The following is an 18,741-nucleotide window of genomic DNA, read 5'->3' as shown; positions in this document are numbered from 1 at the left end:
GCCCCTCACTGGCCACACCCAGATCATACACCCACCCGAACCTGCACCAATGGGGAAGCTCAGTTCCCCAGAGGAAAACTACAATGCAATTGCCAGCAGTGGGAGGGGCTGTTGGGCTGGCCATCCTTCTATGGGTGGTCACTTTTATAGAGTCTCACCTGTTAACTGAGCATCTCAGTGGGCCGGGCACCCAGCAGGCAAGGGTGTCCTCTAGTTGTCAGAGTCCGGGTGGCAGAAAACCAACCTAAACTCACTTAAGCTCAACGTGGAGTGTATTGGTTCATTTGGCCAGAAAGTCCCAAAGTAGGGCCAGCTTCAGGGTTTCCTGCTGTGTGCCACAATTCTCCAGCTGTTGCCTGGCCTTCAACCTGTTGACTCTTTCCCTCCCCCTGAATTAGGCTTCTCTGTGTGACAGTCATATGGAAGGTTCTGATAGGCTAAGATGAGGTCATGTGCTTTCCCCTTCCCATGTGTTTGAGGAGTGGTCCTGTAATTAACGGTTCACCAGGAACACTGGAGAGGCCCGAAGGATGGGCAGGGCAGGCCAGGTTGATAGCTGTCAACGACACACATGTTTATGCTGAGTGCCCATTTATGCCAGACCCTGGAGATAATGAGGCCCACTGGAGCCAGTCCTGCCCTTACTTTCTGGTGAGAGACACACCCAAACAAACCGGTAAGCCAGAAGGAATTCCAGGTAACCTTAAGTGTGACAAAGAAAACTAAAGTAAGCGGCTGGGCGCGGTGGCTCACGCCTGTAATCCCAGCACTTTGGGAGGCCGAGGCAGGCAGATCACCTGAGGTTGGGAGTTCGAAGACCAGCCTGACCAACATGGAGAAACCCCATCTCTACTAAAAATACAAAATTAGCTGGGTGTGGTGGCGCATGCCTGTAATCCCAGCTACTCGGCAGACTGAGGCAGGAGAATCGCTTGAACCCGAGAGGAGGAGGTTGCGGTGAGCTGAGATCGCGCCATTGCACTCCAGCCTGGGCAACAAGAGCAAAACTTCATCTCAAAAAAAAAGAAAACTAAAGCAAACTACAAAGATGGCAGAGAATGATGGTGTGGGGAGTGCTTTTAGACACGGTGGTCTCTGGGGATGTGATGGCGGTGCAGAAATGTAAAATATGTGAAGCGGAGAGCCATGCCAAGGTTTGGGGTGTGAGCATTCCAGGCAGAAGAAACAGCCAGGCATTGCAGTCCTGAGGCAGGGGCCAGTGCCGTGAGGTGGAGCAGCCGCGAGGACACCTGTGTGGCTGAGCGAGCCCGTGCAGGCAAAGAGGAGTGCCGGCAGGTTCTCAGCAAGATAGGACCACTGGGGGACCCTGGACAGGAATGTGAGGTATGGGGAGTGGGCCATAGTTGGTGTGAGTGGAAGTGGGGAGGCCAGTGAGGGGGCTACTGCCCTGAGTGACTGCCTCACATGGGCCTCACTGGAACCGCTGGCCAGGCTGGTCTCGAACTCTTGACCTCAGGTAATCTGCTCGCCTTGGCCTCCATTCCTCTTGGTCTATACCTAGAAGTAGAATTACCATGTCATATGGTAACTATGTTTAACCTTTTGGGGAACTGCCAGACTGTTTTCCAAAGCAAAGGTGGGCCCTGTCAGAGGCACTTGAACTGAGATCCTGACTTTCGTCAGCTCGCCCCTGAGGCTGGCACTGCCACTCAGTCTGTTCTGTTTCCTGTGTACATCATCTCATTTAACACTGAAATAACCACACTGCCTCTGGATCTTCCATTCAAAGTCAGAGATAAAATCAGTGCCCTGGAGTTTAACTTTGTAGAAGCAGTAGATGAAAAAGCAAGCTTGATGATGATATTTTTTTAACAGCTTTATTGAGTTTAATTTATATCATTTATATACCATACAATTCACCTATTTAAAGTGTGCAATTCGGCTGGGCGTGGTGGCTCATGCCTGTAATTCCACCACTTTGGGAGGCCAAGGTGGGTGGATCACCTGAGGTCAGGAGTTCGAGACCAGCCTGGCCAACAAGGTGAAACCCCTGTCTCTACTAAAAATACAAAAATTAGCTGGGTGTGGTGGCGCATGCCGGTAATCTCAGCTACTTGGGAGGCTGAGGCAGGAGAATTGCTTGAACCTAGGAGGTGGAGGTTGTAGTGAGCTGAGATCACACCATTGCACTCCAGGCTGTGCAACAAGAGCAAAACTCCATCTCAAAAAAAAAAAAAAAAAAAAAGTGCAATTCATTGGCTTTTTAGTTATGCAGTCAGCACCATGATAAATTCTTGAGTGTGTTCATTACCTGCCCCACTCTGCAAAAAAAAAAAAAAAAACCCATGCCCTTAGCAGTCATTCTCCATTCTTCCCTCCCGCTGCTCCTGGCAATCACCAGTCTACTCTCTGTCTGTCTCTGTTTGCCTATTCTGGACATGTCGTAGCTATGGAATCACATAGTATGTGATCCTCTGTGCCTGGCTTCTTTCACTTAGCATAGTATCTTCAAGGTTCATGCATGTTGTAGCATAGATCAGTGCTTCATACTTTTTTAAGGCTGAATAATATTCCATTGCATGGATAGACCACATTTTCCTTACCTGTTCGTTAGTTGGTAGACATTAAGATTGTTCTCACTTTTTGGCTGTTATTGCTGCTGTGAACATTCCTGTACAAGTTTTTGTGTGTGCAGATGCTGCCATTTCTCTTGGTCTATACCTAGGAGTAGAATTACCAGGTCATATGGTAATGATGTTTAACCTTTTGGGGAACTGCCAGACTGTTTTCCAAAGCAGCTGTACCATTTTACATGACAATGATACTTTAATTGACATCTTAATTGAAGGATTTAGAAAACAATGTTAAGATAAAAAAGAAGGTGGCCGCCTGGAGCTGAGGTGGGCTCCCAGTGTGGGTCTGGGGAGGTGGAGCAGTGGGAGACTGTGCCAGCCCTCTGATTGGCTGGGAGAGAAGACGGAGCAAGTCCCAGGTCATCGCAGGGCAGGGAGCCAGGGAGTCACCAGCTCCAGGCTCTGCGTGGTGATGCCCAGCAGAGGGGCCGGCTGAGATTCAGCTTGTACTTCCCGCCCCAACTGCATACCCAGGAAGCTGTGGGCACATTGGCCTTTACACAGCCTCACAGTCATTAAGCAGTGAGGAATAATGTACCCAGTTCACAGAGGGGAAAACCAGGCTTCGGAGAGAAGGGCCTGCCCCGCTTAGGAAGTGTGTGGGGCACCTGGTTTCTGACTCCAAATCAGAGAGCTGCTGGTGTCAGGCAGCACTAGGCCAAGACCCGAGTCAGAATCAGGGCTGAGCTGCCTTCGCGTGTGCATGTGTGTGTTTCCTATCTGACCGCTGCATCTGTCCCACCAGCCCCAGGCCATTTACTGCAAGGATGTTCTGGACATTGAACAGTTCTCTACGGTCAAGGGCGTGGAGCTGGAGCCTACCGACCAGGACTTCTACCAGAAGTTTGCCACAGGCAGCGTGCCCATCCCCTGGCAGAACGAGGTGGGGGCCTGCCCTGCTGGTGGGGTGGGCTCCAGGAGGCTGCCCTGGGGACAGCTGTCACAGCTGCCTGCTCCTCAGCAGATGGTGGAGACCGAGTGCTTCCAGGAGCTGAATGTCTTTGGGCTGGATGGCTCAGTTCCCCCGGACCTGGACTGGAAGGGCCAGCCACCTGCACCTCCTAAAAAGGGACTGCTGCAGAGACTCTTCAGTCGCCAAGTAAGCCCCAGCAGCAGCCTACCTGGGCCCCCAGCCTGGCTCCAAGGGACGGTGGGTGGGAGGCAGAGCCGGTGCCCGCATGCGCTGGGAGTGGGCATCCTCCAGTCCTGTTGTGGTGCCCAGGGTCTCTGGCCTCATTCCCGCCTGTCCCCCACCCCTGGCTGGGCTCATGGCCTCTTTTCTCTTTCCAGAGGTGAGCAGTGTGGGCTCCCCGTGGGTTGGCCTTGCTGCCTGGCCTCGGGGAGCCACGGGCAGCCCTTCCATGGCAGAGGCAAGATGTGGGAGAAAGAAGTCTGGTGCCCGCCCCACTCCCCCTGCCCACTGCTTTGATTCCCTGCACCGTGGCCCCTTCGAGCTGCCAGCTTTGCTTAGCTTGTCTCCCTGTGCCGTCTCTGCCAGCCCCAGGGGAGAGGGCTGGGCAGAGGCCTTGCCCTGGCAGACCGTGGGATCTACCCAGCCCCCTTACTTCAGTCTGTTGCCAGCAGCCTCTGCAATGACGCCCACCCGCGTGTGGCCTGAGCTGCTGCTCCAGGCTCCTCGTGGAGAGGCCCCTCCCCAGAGTGCGCCCCCCCAGGCAGCTCCTGGCCTGCCCTGGCAGGGTCGGCCCCATGTGACGTCCCTCGTGGTTAATAGCACCTGCTCTGCCTCTCTCCCTCCCTCCGTGTCTTCCCCGTCCCTCCAGGATTGCTGTGGAAACTGCAGCGACAGCGAGGAAGAGCTCCCCACCCGCCTCTAGCCCCCAGCCCGAGGCCCCCACCAGCAGTTGGCGGTAGCAGCTACTCCGAGCGCCGTTTACAGTTCTGCACAGTGATCTTCCCCATTGTCCACTCAAGTCGTGGCCTGGGGAACACAGATGGAGCTGTCCCCAGTGTCCTCCGTCCCTCAGCCCCTGGCCTGGCTGAGTTTGGCAGGGCCTAGGCCGTCCCTGGGACAAAGGTGCGTCCCTTCAGCTCTTCTCCGTGGAGCTCGGGGCTTTCTGTATTTATGTATTTGTACGAATGTATATAGCGACCAGAGCATTCTTAATTCCTGCCGCAGACCTGGCGCCCTCGCCTTGGCTCCTGGGGGCAGCCAGCTCTGGCCGGGAGAGCGGGAGCTGGCAGAGGAGCCACTGCCAAACTCAAGGCTCCTCTGGCCCAGCTTGGACGGCTGAGGGTGGTCACACCCCCGAGCCTTCAGCACTGTGTTGGCCACCCCTGGTCTCTGAGTAAGACTCGTGCCTGCCCCTGCTGCCCTGGGCTCAGGCTGCTACCCTCTGGGGCCCAAAGCTGTCCCTTCTCAGTGCTTGTCAGCGCTAGATCTGGGGCCGCTGTATGCCCTAGGCCTGTGCCAAAGTGGCCAGAGATTGGGCTGCCCGTGATACCCATCAGCCCACTGCCCCGGCCAGCCCAGATAGGTCTGCCTCTGCCTTCCAGCTCCCACAGCCTGGTCCCTGACACTGGGCTCTGTCCTGAAGACACCTCTTTCAGAAGCGCCCAAGCCCAGCCCCTAAGAGGAGGTGGGGCATCCCTGGTCAACCCTCAGACATTCCGGACTCCCCTCATAACAATAGACACATGTGCCCAGCAATAATCCGCCCCTTCCTGTGTGCGCCTGTGGGGTGTGTGCGCGCGCGTGTGTACCTGCGTGGGTGAAGGGGATAGGGCGAGGCTGTGCCTGTGCCCCAGGCCCCTGCCCTGGCCCTTCCCAGACTGTGATGGCCATCCTGCTCCCAGTGTTAGGGTAGCATGGGATTACAGGGCCCTGTTTTTTCCATATTTAAAGCCAATTTTTATTACTCATTTTGTCCAGTGTAAGCTGCCACGTGTCTCTGTGTGAATACAGTCCGAGCACAAACCTGGCTGGCCGCCCCTGCCTCTTTCTTGCTTCCGGTGCTCCAGGGGTCTTCCTGCTCCCCTGGCCCAGCTGGAAGCGGGAAGGGATTGGAGGTGGGCCTGGAGGGAAGCAGGGTATGCCCTTCTGAGGCCCAGGAGCCCCTAGGGCTGACTCTGAACTGGCCTCTCCAGACAGCCAGGCTTTGGTAGCCTTTGGGCTCACCCAGTGGGTTTCCCAACTTCCTAAATGGGATGGGGCCTAAGGAAAGAAGCCTTGGGTACCCACTGGGGTGTGGGTCTGTTTCTGACTGCTGGTAAGGCGGGCCCTGTTGGTGTCCTCCCCTCCAAGGCTAAGGTGGCCTGGCTGCGTAAATGTGGACTTAAGAGTAGGGTGGGAGCTGTGTAAGGAATGTCTGCCCCAGGCCTGCTTTACCTGGACGCCAGCCATGTACGGGCCCCTGGGCTGATGCACGTGCATCATATCCACCCCTCCGTTTTGCCCTTGACACATCATGGGCAAAGACCTAGACAGTGGGTGACGCTGGCAGATGGGCTGTGGCCGGTGTGGGAGAGTTCTCTGGAGACGGTGGTTGAGCTGGCCTCGAAGTGGACATTCACCTGGGAGGAAGGGGGACTGGGAGGCACTCAAGGCGCGCTTCCTGCCTGGGCTCTGGGGCTGAGAGCTTGTTGCCTACCAGTCTGTCCCAGATCTTGCAACCCCATCGTGGCTCTATAGACTCCCAGTGTCCCCAGCTCCCTAAGAATGCCCCATAACCCCCATCGAGCTTGTTCCTGGCCTCTGGACTGGGCACCCGGTGCTGCAGGAGCCACATGAGCTTTGTAGCTGACAGTTCCAGGTTCAAGCCCCAGCCTGGCCACTTTTCAAGTTGGCCCTGCACAGGCGCTTCCCTTGTATGGAAAGGTAGGTGTGAGACCCATCACCTTTCTGGGCAGCTGTGAGAATCCACCAAAGCAGCCAGCCAGCCCCTTGAGTTCCCAAGCCACCGCAGGACTCTCACCTGCTGGGGAGTGGTGCTGAGTACCAAACTAACCACCTGGCTTAAGCACAGCCAGAAGGTGCCGAGCCAGCAGCCTGGCAGAAGGGGCCTTTTGTGACCCCACTCATGACATGTGGAGTGCCTGCTGCTTCCCATCAACCTAAGGGAAATAAGGGGAGCGGGGACCTGCTCAAGGTCTTCCAACTGGTTAAATGGCCATTGCAGGGTGAGGAGGAAACCAGGTAATGATGGGAAAGCCGGATCCTACCCATGTGTCATGAGAAAGGATCCTGGGGTGGGTTTGCCCTTCTGCCCCAGGCTGTTTTGAGGTGGGAGTGGGGGATTTTTAGGTAGGTGTTAGCATGTCGTACCAAAGCCCAGGCCTGGGCAGGTATGCAAGAGTGAGCGCGTGCCAGGTGGACGTGCAGGACCCTGAGGCACTCTGCCTGCACCTGGATCAGGATGCCCTGGCCAGGCTCCCCCTTGGGCTAGGGAGGCATCCAGGGAACTTCTTGGCTAGGGTTAAACTCACCTTAAAGCTCTTACCACAGTGGGTCCTTGGCAGAGGGAACTCCCAGAATTCATTTCCCAAGAAGCTTCCCTCAGCTGTCCTCCATGCCCAGCTCTATGGTGGGAACTGGGACCCAGATGGAGACGAGGCCCCTGGCAGCTTGGAGCTCAGTCTGGTGGGGAGGCAGACTTGGGAACAGCGGGACCCAGTGTGATCAGCACTGGAAGAGAGGATTCTACAGCTGACAGGGTTGGGGGTGGGGCGGCACCAACAGGGAGGCCCCTTGACCCTGAAGGTGTCAGAGTTGGTGCCCTCCAGGACACAGGATCAGATGCACCCAAGTAGAGGAGCCAGATGGATGGTCTAGGGCTTTAGTGGTTTAGGATGGCCGAGCATGGGAGGCCGAGGTGGAAGCAAGGAACGGCTGGAGCCGAGGTCAGTGAGACACAGCCAGCTTTGAAAGCTGGATTAAGGATCACAGGGTTCAGGCCCAGATGGGGCCTCATCTGAAGGTAGGGGATTCCCTGAAGGATTTTGACGGGTTGTGTTGGAGTGTTTGCTCCAGCATCTACAAAAGCACCCCCAGTCTCTGTCCACGTGGTTTAGATGGGGCTGGGCTCGCACCCCCTGCATACACATACTCCACACACATACCTAGAGTGAGAGAGCCAGGTGGGAATGTTGCAAGTGACAGAACTGTCCTCCCGCTAACTTAGAAGGTGTTCAAAGGATATGGAGGAGCTTCGGGGTCTTAGTTGTGGGCCCCATTCTCATCAGGGCACACCCACCAGAACCAAGATGATGGAGCCATTTGGTTTTGCCTCTTTGAGCCCAGTTGCAAACTCAAGGAATCTGAGTGGCCAGGCTGGATACCTGCCTGCTGTGCACTGTCAGGGAGCAGGGCACTTGGGTTCACAGTTTCACCAGGATGGCACCCCTGGCGCAGACTCCCCTGTTGAAATCACGGTGCCTGTATACAAAGAAAAGGGAGCGGGTACTGGGAGGCCATTCCCTTCGCATAAGGAACACATATCCTCTCCCTTAACACATAGGCACTTAGATTGGTTCACTGATAGAGACAGCCCAAATGAGTCCAAAAAGAATCATTCGTGGAGTTGTTTGCTTGTATTTTGCTCAAATGATGGGGAAGGAATCGGGGTTCCATTTCCTCCAGGGATAGATGGCAGGATATGAGCCTAGGGCTGTTGGGGTTGTCCTCACTACCTCTTGGGGTGAGCTTGCCTGAGAGTGATGCAAACATAGAAGCAGGTACGTACCTGACACCACTGCGGGAACACCTGGAAGCAACTGTAACCACAGCTAGAATCTACCCTGGGACTTGCCAGTTGCATGAGCCAGTCCCCTTTGAGCTCAAACCTTTTCCTTTTCTTTCTCCTTTCTTTTTTCTTTCTTTCTTCTTTCCTTTTTCTTTCTTTCTTTCTTTCTTTCTCTTTCTTTCTCCTTTTTCTTTCTTTCTCTTTCTTTCTCCTTTCTTTCTTCTTTTTCTTTCTTTCTTTCCTTTCTCTTTCTTTCTTCTTTCTCCTTTTTTTTTTTTTTTTGAGACAGGGTCTCACTCCGTCCCTTAGTCTGGAGTGCGGTGGCGTCATCTCGGCTCACCGCAACCTCTGCCTCCCGAATTCAAGCAATTTTCCTCCACAGGCGTGCAGATTTTTTTTTTTTTTTTTTTGGTAGAGACGGGGTAGAGCTCAAACCTATTTGTTTGGGGGTTCTGTCACTTCAACCCCAAATGTTCCAGCTAACATGGTGGTGGAGGGGTTTTTGGAAAATCACCTTAAGTGCAGTAGAGAAGTTGGACGAAAAACAGCCCACTTAAGAGGCCAATGGACAGCCAACTTCAGAGTGGCCTCTGCAAGCTTGGACCTCGGGGTAGACAGTGGGGCGCTCTCTAGGGGTCATCTGTTCCCTGGTGGGGTGTAGGGGAGGCATGTCCGCCGAGGCCAGGGCTGTGGATTCGGCACTAGGTCCTCCTCCCCGTGGCTTGCTAGTAGGCATGTGGTGGTGTACGCCTGCTGGGCACCTAGCAGGAGGGGTCGTGAGTTGGGAGGGAGCCACATTGGGGTGCCTGCCTGCTGGGGGGGCCCCTGCGCACTGCGTGTGCGCAGCGCCTGTCAGGATGTGACGGGGACCTGGACATGTGTGTGCTCTCCGAGCTGAGCTGTGTGCGCGTCGGGGTTCTCGACCTCAGCTGCCTGGCTGTGTCTCCAGCGTGCACGACCGGTGTGGCCTGGGCTCCAGCCTGGAGTGTGGACCGGGTCGGCCGGCGTGTGCCTCCCCTGTGAGGGTGCCCTGGCGGGTGTGAGCCCGGCGGGCTGGAGAGCCGGGTCTCGGCGCCGCAGGTGGGTGACCGTCCTCCCCCTCCTTCCCTCCGGGGGCAGCTTCCTTGCGGCGTGTGGCTGGGGGTGGGGGGCCCTCTGCCGGCTGCCGCGCGCGCGCACGCCGGGCTCAGCACCCGCCGTGTACGCGCCCGTGCGCGCGCCCCGCGCCTCCAGCCCAGCGCTCGGAGCCGCTTTCGCTGCCACTGTCTGCTCCCCCGGGCCGCCGCCGCCGCCGCCGCCTCCCCCCGCAGGCCCGGGGCTCTGTCCGCTGGGCCCGCGCTGCTCGCCCCGAGCCAGGAGAACGAGCTCGAGGAGGATGCCTGGGCCCGTGAGTACCGCGGCGGCTGCGGGCCGGGCGGGCACGGAGCGCGGGCGGAAGATGGTCCCAGGACTGAGCCCTTCCCCGCGGGCAGCTCTGCTCCCTGGCCCCGGGTCGCCGCCCGGGTCCCCCGCCCAGGCCGCGGGCAGCCCCTCCCCCAGTCCACACCGGAGGGAGGGAGAGCGCCAGTGAGCGAGGGAGCCGGAACGGGGCGCGAGCCGCCACCAGTTCGCTTGGAAACGGTTGCCACAGCAACGGGGTTGCGCTCCCCGGCAACACGACTGCGGGGCGGCGACGCCCCCTCCCCCTCCCTCCCCCCTCCCCCCACGCGGTCCCACAGCTCAGGGGCACAGGGGGAGAGGGGTGCGCGGCGAGGGCATGTCGCCCCTCTGGCCCGGCTGGGTGTGCCTGCCTCCACAGCCCGTCGAGGGTGGGGGTGGGGGCGAACGGCCGTGGGCACGAGCTGGCTCCCACGTGGCTGCAGTCGTCGCAGCAGGGCTCCTGGGGTGGCTGCAAACGTGGGGGCGGCCCAGCCCCTGGGCTTGTCACGGGAGGAGGAGGCATGGAGGTTGGGGCTGGGGTCTTTGCCCATAGACCCCCCACCCACCGCCGCCACCACCTAATCGCGCCTAATCGTGCCGGCCTAATCGCGCCGGCCCTGGACATGGCCTGAGCCGAGCTGGGTTCCCCAGGGGCGACGTTTCTTACCAGGGTAGAGGAGCGAAGCTTGCATCCCTCCTCCTCCTCACGGCCGAGGCACGTGCCAAACCGGGCCTGGGCCCGCGGTGAGTCTCTGCTCCGTATTCCTAGCCACCATTCTCCAGGGAGGGGTGGAAGCAGAGTGGGCAGGAGAAGAGGAAAGGACATTGCTGACCCAGGGAAGCTGAAGCCCAGGCCAAATGGGAGCGACCCAGCCCATTGTCCGGATCACAAGTGCCCCTTTCTTGTCTGAGCACAATGCCCCAACTGTACTGAGTGGCATGCAGGTTGGCCGGCAGGGAGGCCCGCGCCACATGGAGGTGCCTGGTCCTCCAGGGGAGCTCCTCTGGGAGGAGAATGGCCTCTGACTCAGAGGAAATGACCTCTGGCTCCCCTCCCAACCTCCCCTCAGCGGGCATCATGATGGAGAGAGAAACGGCCCTCCTGCCAGCTCTCCCAGGCCTGACTCAGCAGATACTAGCCCCGACCGCGGGCTTCAGATCCAGGATCCCAGCGACCACAACAGCCCTTGGGTTTCCTTTCCCATCCGGGGAGGCATCCTAGAGGTGACTGGCATCTGGGGCATTGGAGGCCTCGGCATAAGATGCCCTTAGATGGGTGGTGTCCTGGAGGTCAGGCCTGAGTCTCCTGCAGGCAGGGGCGCCTGGGGAATTACTCACGGGTGCCTTTCATTCCCTTCCTGCTCTGTGAGACCTGTGTTGAGTGCTCTGCATCCATTATCTCCTAATTTTTTTTTTACAACAGTTGCGCAAGGTAAGTTTATTATCCCCATTTTAGAGATGAAGACTCTAAAGGGAGGCTCAGGGAGGTGAGTGACTTGCCCAAGGTCACACTACCAGTAAGTGGCAGAGCTGAGGCTCCAGTGCAGGCTTCTGTGCGGGCAAAGCTCCTCTGCCTGCTAGCTAACTTCTCTTGTAACCCAGGCAGTAAAGAACTGGAGAGCCTTCTTCCTTCACTTTCCTCCAGTGAGGACTTTCCCCGTCTTTTGGGTGTTGGTACAGTTTTCCTTCTTCCAGCAAAATCAGCCACATTCTTGCGCCCCCAGATGCATTATAGGACAGGGCTAGCTTTCTCCCTCCCTTCTTCACTTCCTCCCTCCCTCCATTTTCTCCTTCTGGGTGAGACCAAGCAGCAAAGGGCTGCCTCAGTCCCCTGGGAAAACCCCAAGCCCTGGTCCTCGGCTCATGGGCTCCGTGGCCTGCTCAGCTTGCAGTCTTGGCTGTGGGAGAGAAAATTTAGCAAAGATGGGTCCATGCAGTGCTGCAGCCTGTGGGTGCTCAGTCTAGCTCCAGGCATTGGAAACCCAAACGCTTCTAAGGATCAGGGGGGAAATGGAATGAGTGAGGCGGGCCAGGGAGCCGCTCAGCTCCAATCTTCGTCACTGTGAAATGTGGACTCGGTATGACCTGAGTGTCCAATTTTCAAGATGAGCCAGAAATCCAGACCTTTATATAAAATCTCCTGGATTTGTAAATGTTGGCAATTAATCAGAATGTTTTTAAAAATGGATTGTGAACATGGATTGTTTTTAAAACATGTCTGAGAACTGTGTCCAACCTAAGGGGCCTGTGTCTGAGACCTCTGGTCCATGGGAAAGGGACAGCAGGTTTTGCTGGGCCGCCTCCAGGCTGTGTCCACTGTGACACCAGGGGCTGCTTTCTGCATTTGAGCCTCTTGAGGCTGCAGGGTGATCCCTCATCAGAGGGAGTTCTGTTGTCCCCTCGGCACCCTGGTCCTACTGCGGAAGAAACTCCAGCTCAGGTATGGGAGTAGCCAGGATGGGATCACATGGCTCAGTGAGGGCAGAAGCCAAATTTGAGCTCAGGCCTACCCCTCGGCACTCTGCATGTTACCCAGGCTGCCCCCCACCAGGGTATCACCATCATGCCCATGGGGCCGCCTCCCCTGGAGGGTCAGATCATTATTTCCATGCTAGCTGCGGGGATGAAGGCACAGAGAGCCACAGACTGAGGTTTCCGTGGAGGAACCTGGTCTCTGAAAACCCTGCCCTGAGGAGGCCGGAGCTGAGCGCAGCAGACACTGGCCCGAGGGAGGGCTCTCCACCTACAAGCCCACCGAGGCCTCAGTCTCTGTGGTCGTATTTGTAGTTTCCCAAGCCCCTGGGTTCCTGGCTTGGTTCAGGGTTAGGTCATCTGCCTGCAAGCAAGGGTGCCACTCAGTACCCTGGCCTAGGCGGAGGGCGGTTCTGGCCAGCTCCAAGCCTGGCTGACTGGGAGTGGAGACAAGTCCTGTCAAGCTCTCTCTGGCCTCAGTTCCTCCGTGTTGATGTGGGAAGGGTGGAAGGGTGTTACCAGTGGCTCCCTGAAATGCCCTTCCTGCCGGGACCGAGGACTTTGTCATCACCCGGGCTTCACACCACCTGGCTATGGAGACCTGAGCTGGACCCACTCCTTGAGCCTACATCCTTGTCTGTAGAGAGAACAGCAGCCACCTCCTGAGTTTTCCTTAGATAACTAGCATAGAGACCAGTAGTGGGCCTGGCGTATGCAAGGCACACAGGACAGGCTGTCAGTCTGTCCTGTCCCCCAGCCCTCACCCCCTGCTCTGAGTTCCTGGCCCTTCCCTTGAAGACCAGCAGCTCTAGCCTCAAGTCCAGGTGTGACCCAGTGCCCCTGCTGCCCGGGATTTTCCATCCCCACCCCCCAGAGCCCTGGTGTGTGCCTCCGTACAACCTTTTCCTTTGATTCACGTAGACACATGGGTTCTCCACTTGCTTATAAACCACCCTGCCAGGCGAGGGCTGGATGATGGCTTTTCTCTCAGTGATGTTTTGGTGAATGGCTGACATTTCCCAGGAATGAATTGGACACAGACCCAGCCCTTGAGGTACTCCCGGTCCCACAGCTAAAAGACCAAACAGGTAACGAGCCCTTCAGCGTCTCCTTCCATAGGTGGTTCTTGAGTTACTTACTGGGTGCCAGCTGGTAAGGCTGATGGTGCTGGACCCTGGCCACCCCGGAACATCCTGGCATCACTGGGCTTCCCATCCCTGAGGGGTGAGGTGGTTCAGGCGAGCCCAAGAGGCCTTGGCAGGAGCTCATCTGGGAGGCTAGCACCTAGGTCAGTGGTTCTCAAAGTGTGCTCCCTGGCCCTGCGTCTGCTGGAAATTTGTTTAAAGTGCAAACACGGGCCCCATCCTAGACCTACTGAATCCAGCACTGGGAATGGAGCCCAGCACTGTTTTAACAGCCTCCACGTGGTTCTGATGCTTGCTTAAATTTGAGAGGCCCAGATCTAAGCCATGTTAAATGCTAGATTGGCTCCTGAGGCAGCGTAGTGCTATGAAGAGTGACTAGGCTGGGCAGGGGCACAGCACAGTGGCAAGCATGGTGATGGGGGCCAGGGGAGAGACGATGTTGGCCTGGCCAAGGCAGTGGCAGGAGGACCAAAGGAAGTGGACAAATGCCACCCTGCAGAGGATGCGGTGGACGGAAGGAATGGTAGGCTCTTTGCTGAGATAAAGGACCCAGTAACAGATCTTTGGTGCTTTGGCGTGTAAGGCTGAAGTGTGCATAGGGCAGTGTGGGAGGTGCCCACAGCAATGCAGCCAGGCCCTGGCTCTGTGTGCCCTTGGGTGTCATTTAATCTCCTTGAGCCAAGTGTTCTCATCCGCCAAATAACAAGAATGCTAGCCTGCTTCGAAGAGTGATTGTGGTGCCCAGCCCTCAAGCAGGGAGCACCCTGGGGACACACACATCTCTGCATCCTCAGCTCAGAAACCACCATCATCAGAGCTAATGTTTGTTGGCACCTCCACACCCTTTGCATGGATTAGCTTCATCTTCACCGATGAGGAAACTGAGGCAACTTGGAGGTTAAGAAACTCACCAAGGGTCTCGCTTTTATCCCTCTGCCATGCTCCCAGTGAGTGTGTGGCCCGAGAAAACATGCAGAGCGATTTGGTTCAAAAACACTACAGATAAATCAAGACGCAACCCTAAAACATGTTCAAATAGCCTTCAAGAAAGTAAGAAAAGAGAAACAGGAAACAAACAGAACGTGAGTAATAAAATGGCAGACTTCGGTCCATGTGCAGGGCATCGCTCCTAGCACCTGAATGCGTTGGGTAGGTAGGAGGAGGCAGGTATTTGCTACTACCAGTCTGGAGCAGTGCGGGCAGTGGAGGGAGTGGCTGGAGCAGCAGGCTGCAGGCGGGCTCTGAGCCTGAGAGGCTCCCAGACAAGGGCAAGAGCTCGCATAGTAAAGGAGCAGTAAGGGGGCATGGTTTTTTCGGGAGGCTTTGCCAAGTCTGGCCTGGTCAGGTAGAGCATTTTGAAAGGTCTGAATGCACCTCTGATGTTTGTGTATTGAGCACCTATGGTTGGTTACATGAGAGTCTACTGAGCACCTGGGAGGGAGGCTTCAGACAGGATTCCAGTCCCGTGGGCCTGCTGTGACACTGCCGAGGGGACAGTGTTCAGCATCGAATCCCCACCCACTCCACCTGTGAGCGGAGCCAGGTTGGGGCCAGGGAGCTAGCTATGTGACCTTAAGCAAGAGCCTTCCTCTCTTTGGCCCAAAGTTGCCTAGTCTATAAAATGCAGCTATGATGGCACCCAGCAGGTCCTGGGCGTGGCCTGCCCTGTGTGGCCTAATGCCCTACCTGCTGAGCTGGGCGCCCTCAGGGCACAGACCCTGTCTTTTGTCTCTTGCTAACCTGGAGCTGCCATTGCATCTCCCCTTCACCCTGTGGCTCTTTCTCACGCTGCTATTCCACAGCAGCGTCGGGCTGGTGATCAGGCATGCCAGGGCCCTGGTGGGAATGGATGGGAATGCATTTTGGCTGCTAGCTGGCTTGTCTGCCCAGTACCCCCACGGCTGCCAGTTACATCTGGCTTGTCACAGAGTTTGGATTTAGACTCAAGCTAAATCCTAGCTCCTCCCCTTCTGAGCTGTGTGACCTGGGGCAAGTCATTTCCCTCTCTGAGCCTATCTCCCTGTCTACCAGATGGGCACAACCACCACGGACAAGGTGGTGTTGAAGAGAGGATTCTGCATGGTCCTTGAAAGATATTTCTAATTCAGCTAAACCCCATTACCTCCAGCCCCAGAGTTACCTTTTCTGACCCAGAGCTGTTCCTGCCTGGCAGACCAGGGGGACCTCTAGTTAGTGCCAGTTTCCTCAGAGCATTCCTGATGGCTCAGGAAAAGAATAACAGATGTAATTAACTCCCAGTGACTGGCAGCATCGTGTTTTTATCTGGGCTGCGTCACCATGGCAGCCTCATGGCAGGGTTGTCGAGGGGGCGGGCAGAGCTATGGTTCCTGCCATTGTCTGTTCTGGAACGCAGGCCCAGGAGAAGGGGACTGGCACAGGCACCAAGTGGCACGTGGCTGAAGGCAGCCATGGAGTCAGACAGGAGCCATCTGGGGAGAAGTGTGGGGTGGCCCATGGCCTGGCTTCCCCCAGCTTGGGGCTCAGGCTCCCTGTGGCTCTCGAAGCAGAGTGTGTGTGTGCCTTGGGCATGCTGAGGGTAGGGTCCGTGGGGCTCCTGGAGGAGGCCCACAAAGTAGCCCAGGCAGCATACCCCCCACCCCACTCAGGCTAGGGTTTTGTGGCCAGGCCTGGGTTCAAATTATAGTTCCACCACCTGCCATCTACACAGCCAGTTGTTCCCCCAACTCCTCGTCTGTAAAATAGGAATCATTCCAATTACCCCAAAGGCTTTCGTTCAAACCCGTGTGTATAAGGTATTCAGGAAAGGCTCAGTTCTGTTCTGTGGGGGCGGTGAGCAGTCACCTGCCACCCTTCACTCTCAGAGTCAGGGCTCCCTCCTACCTCCCTCTTAGGGTGCACGGTTCCCCCTCTCACCCGCGGCTGTGGAGAGGAGGAAGCGGAACTAGAGATGCCCATCTGGAGTGAGTGCAGGACCAGGTGGGTACGAAAGACTAGCTTCCAATCCTCATCTAGTTTTCCTCCCTTCCGCGAGAGGGAAAGGGAGACTGCGGCCTGAAGCTAGAGGCAGAGCCAAGTGGGGCTGTGCAAGGGCAGGAGGCGGGGAAGCGGAGTTGGAGCAGGCAAGGCGCCTGGAGGAAAGGAAGAGAGAGTGGCCCACGCCCGGCGCGGCGCGCTAGGCTCAGACAAAGGCAGGGCCGGTGGCACGCAGTACTGGCACGCATTACCAGTGAGAGCCACCCGCCTGAGCCCTCCTACGCGAGCGGCGGAGACCCGAAGGGCGCGGTGCAGGGCCAGTTGTTCCGGGCTTTGGGCAGCCAGGGGCTGCCAGGCGTCTGTACAGGGCGTCGGGTGGCTGTCTGCGGGGCTCTAGGAGATGTACCACCCTTTCCCCGCCGCACAGCAACCGCGCCGAGACGCCTCTTCAGGGACCTGGTGCGCACAGGCTCCTGAAACCCTTTGGCCCCGGGACTGCGGATGGCGAAATCTCTCGTACTGACTCAGAGCTGGAGTCCGGCCTTCGCGCGCCCCCTGCTGGCCCGCCTCGGCTCCCCTCGGCGCCCGGGCTCCGCGGCGGCGGCCGGGGCTCAGATCGGGGAAACCCTACCAGGGAAACCTCGAGGCGTGACGTCACCCTCCTCGGTGACGTCACCGGGCCCCCGGGGAGCGCAGGGTTCCCACGGAGGAGGCTTTCCCCGGACTGCGCAGGGCGAGGGCGGGGGCCGGGAAGTCGTTGGGGCCCGCGGCGCGCCTTCACTGCGCCCCGTGTCTGCCCCACAGGTCCCGCGCGGCCCCGGGTGAGGCACGCCCGCGCGCCCGCCGGCGCCATGGGAAGGAGCGGGCGCCGCTGCTGTCCCCCGCCGGCGCGCGCACGACTTGAGACCTGCCACGGGCAGCCCCCGGCCGCGGGTCCCCGAGTGACGCTGGCGGCACCTGAGAGTGTGGCGCGGGCCCGGGGCCACGCAGCGGAGACCAGTGTCCAGTGAAGCGGCTGAGGACCCGCCGCCCGTGCCGCCGCCATGGTGATGTCCCAGGGCACCTACACGTTCCTCACGTGCTTCGCCGGCTTCTGGCTCATCTGGGGTCTCATCGTCCTGCTCTGCTGCTTCTGCAGCTTCCTGCGCCGCCGCCTCAAACGGCGCCAGGAGGAGCGACTGCGCGAGCAGAACCTGCGCGCCCTAGAGCTGGAGCCCCTCGAACTCGAGGGCAGTCTGGCCGGGAGCCCCCCGGGCCTGGCGCCGCCGCAGCCACCACCACACCGTAGCCGCCTGGAGGCGCCGGCTCACACGCACTCGCATCCGCACGTGCACGTGCACCCGCTACTGCACCACGGGCCCGCGCAGCCGCACGCGCACGCGCACCCACACCCGCACCACCACGCGCTCCCGCACCCGCCGCCTCCGCACCTGTCGGTGCCGCCACGGCCCTGGAGCTACCCGCGCCAAGGTGAGTACCGACCTCCGCCAGGGGGCGATCCGGGCCGCCGGGAGTGGGCGGGCGTTGGAGGGCTCGCTCAGGGCTTCCACCCGCAGCCTCCGGGAGAACACGGGCGGCGGCGGGCTCGGGTTCGGGCTAGGGCTGGGGCGCGGGCGGCCCTGGCCAGGGCCTCTGCGAGAGGCTGGGAACCGGCGGCCTCACCCCCTCCGACCGCCTCCCACTCCGCAGCGGAATCGGACATGTCCAAACCACCGTGTTACGAAGAGGCGGTGCTGATGGCAGAGCCGCCGCCGCCCTACAGCGAGGTGCTCACGGACACGCGCGGCCTCTACCGCAAGATCGTCACGCCCTTCCTGAGCCGCCGCGACAGCGCGGAGAAGCAGGAGCAGCCGCCTCCAAGCTACAAGCCGCTCTTCCTGGACCGGGGCTACACCTCGGCGCTGCACCTGCCCAGCGCCCCTCGGCCCGCGCCGCCCTGCCCAGCCCTCTGCCTGCAGGCCGACCGTGGCCGCCGGGTCTTCCCCAGCTGGACCGACTCAGAGCTCAGCAGCCGCGAGCCCCTGGAGCACGGAGCTTGGCGTCTGCCGGTCTCCATCCCCTTGTTCGGGAGGACTACAGCCGTATAGAGGGGCGCCCGGCGCCCCGGGCCCCACCGGCGGACTCCTGGCCTGACTGCGGGGCTTTTTAAATGCTTCCCTGGACTGCGGGGAGGGGCGGGGGGAGGGAGGGATTTCTTATCCCGTTTGTTACATTTTGAGGATAATAAAGGTGTGTGATCTGGTTTGGTACAAGCGGAGGGTGGATCCGCTGCTTTCGCCCAGGGTTCTGTGTGACCAGACAAGCCGGGGCCTTGGCGGGAAGGACCCTCAACGTGCGTTTCCGCCACAACAGAGCCTAAGGGTACAGCACTAAGTCTGAGAGCAACCCTCCTCCGGTGGTTATAGGTTCCAGGCGGCCTCCCCTGGGAGCCTTAGCCCCTAGCACCGCCCCCCACCC

General features: G+C 58.6%; 2 protein-coding genes and 1 long non-coding RNA gene across 7 annotated transcripts in view; 2 read left to right on the top strand and 1 right to left on the bottom strand.

The window, feature by feature from the left end:
* The window catches only part of GRK6 (G protein-coupled receptor kinase 6), a 42,826-nt gene extending 37,293 nt beyond the window's left edge, over nt 1-5,533 (top strand). For 2 of the 3 annotated variants that reach the window (XM_030808423.1, XM_030808422.1), the window contains exons 14-16: nt 3,340-3,477; nt 3,559-3,693; nt 4,376-5,533. In XM_030808423.1, the coding sequence (XP_030664283.1) occupies nt 3,340-3,477; nt 3,559-3,693; nt 4,376-4,429 (327 nt within the window). In that variant the 3' untranslated portion in view covers nt 4,430-5,533. Of the gene's footprint in view, nt 1-3,339; nt 3,478-3,558; nt 3,694-3,884; nt 3,887-4,375 lie in introns of all 3 variants that reach the window. The other variant, XM_030808424.1, reaches the window with a different exon arrangement.
* On the bottom strand, nt 550-10,680 carry LOC115833699. Its single transcript, XR_004029038.1, has 3 exons — nt 10,380-10,680; nt 2,565-2,682; nt 550-1,518 (listed from the first exon to the last, which is right to left on the bottom strand). It is a non-coding gene; the product is annotated as an uncharacterized LOC115833699 (long non-coding RNA).
* On the top strand, nt 9,151-18,536 carry PRR7 (proline rich 7, synaptic). 3 transcript variants are annotated; one of them, XM_030808426.1, is made up of 4 exons: nt 9,485-9,680; nt 16,203-16,287; nt 17,089-17,754; nt 17,974-18,536. In XM_030808426.1, exons 3-4 carry the CDS (start codon nt 17,328-17,330, stop codon nt 18,369-18,371), a joined length of 825 nt encoding a protein of 274 aa, XP_030664286.1. In that variant the 5' UTR covers nt 9,485-9,680; nt 16,203-16,287; nt 17,089-17,327; the 3' UTR covers nt 18,372-18,536. The 3 variants fall into 3 exon arrangements, with proteins under 3 accessions (XP_030664287.1, XP_030664286.1, XP_030664285.1); XM_030808427.1 differs by lacking the exons at nt 9,485-9,680; nt 16,203-16,287 and adding an exon at nt 9,151-9,373; XM_030808425.1 differs by lacking the exon at nt 16,203-16,287.
* The last annotated feature ends 205 nt before the right edge of the window (nt 18,537-18,741 follow it).

This window comes from Nomascus leucogenys, unplaced genomic scaffold, assembly GCF_006542625.1.
Source record: "Nomascus leucogenys isolate Asia unplaced genomic scaffold, Asia_NLE_v1 Super-Scaffold_3019, whole genome shotgun sequence".
Classification (NCBI taxonomy): domain Eukaryota; kingdom Metazoa; phylum Chordata; class Mammalia; order Primates; family Hylobatidae; genus Nomascus; species Nomascus leucogenys.
Note: the sequence above shows the minus strand (reverse complement) of the source record. Positions and strands in the feature narration are given on the sequence as shown.

Excerpts from the sequence above, each read along its gene's own strand:
- PRR7 (XM_030808427.1), top strand. The coding sequence starts at position 17,328 with ATGGTGATGTCCCAGGGCACCTACACGTTCCTCACGTGCTTCGCCGGC. Across the intron at positions 17,755-17,973 it reads CTGGAGCTACCCGCGCCAAG|CGGAATCGGACATGTCCAAA; the intron begins GTGAGTACCGAC and ends CCCACTCCGCAG.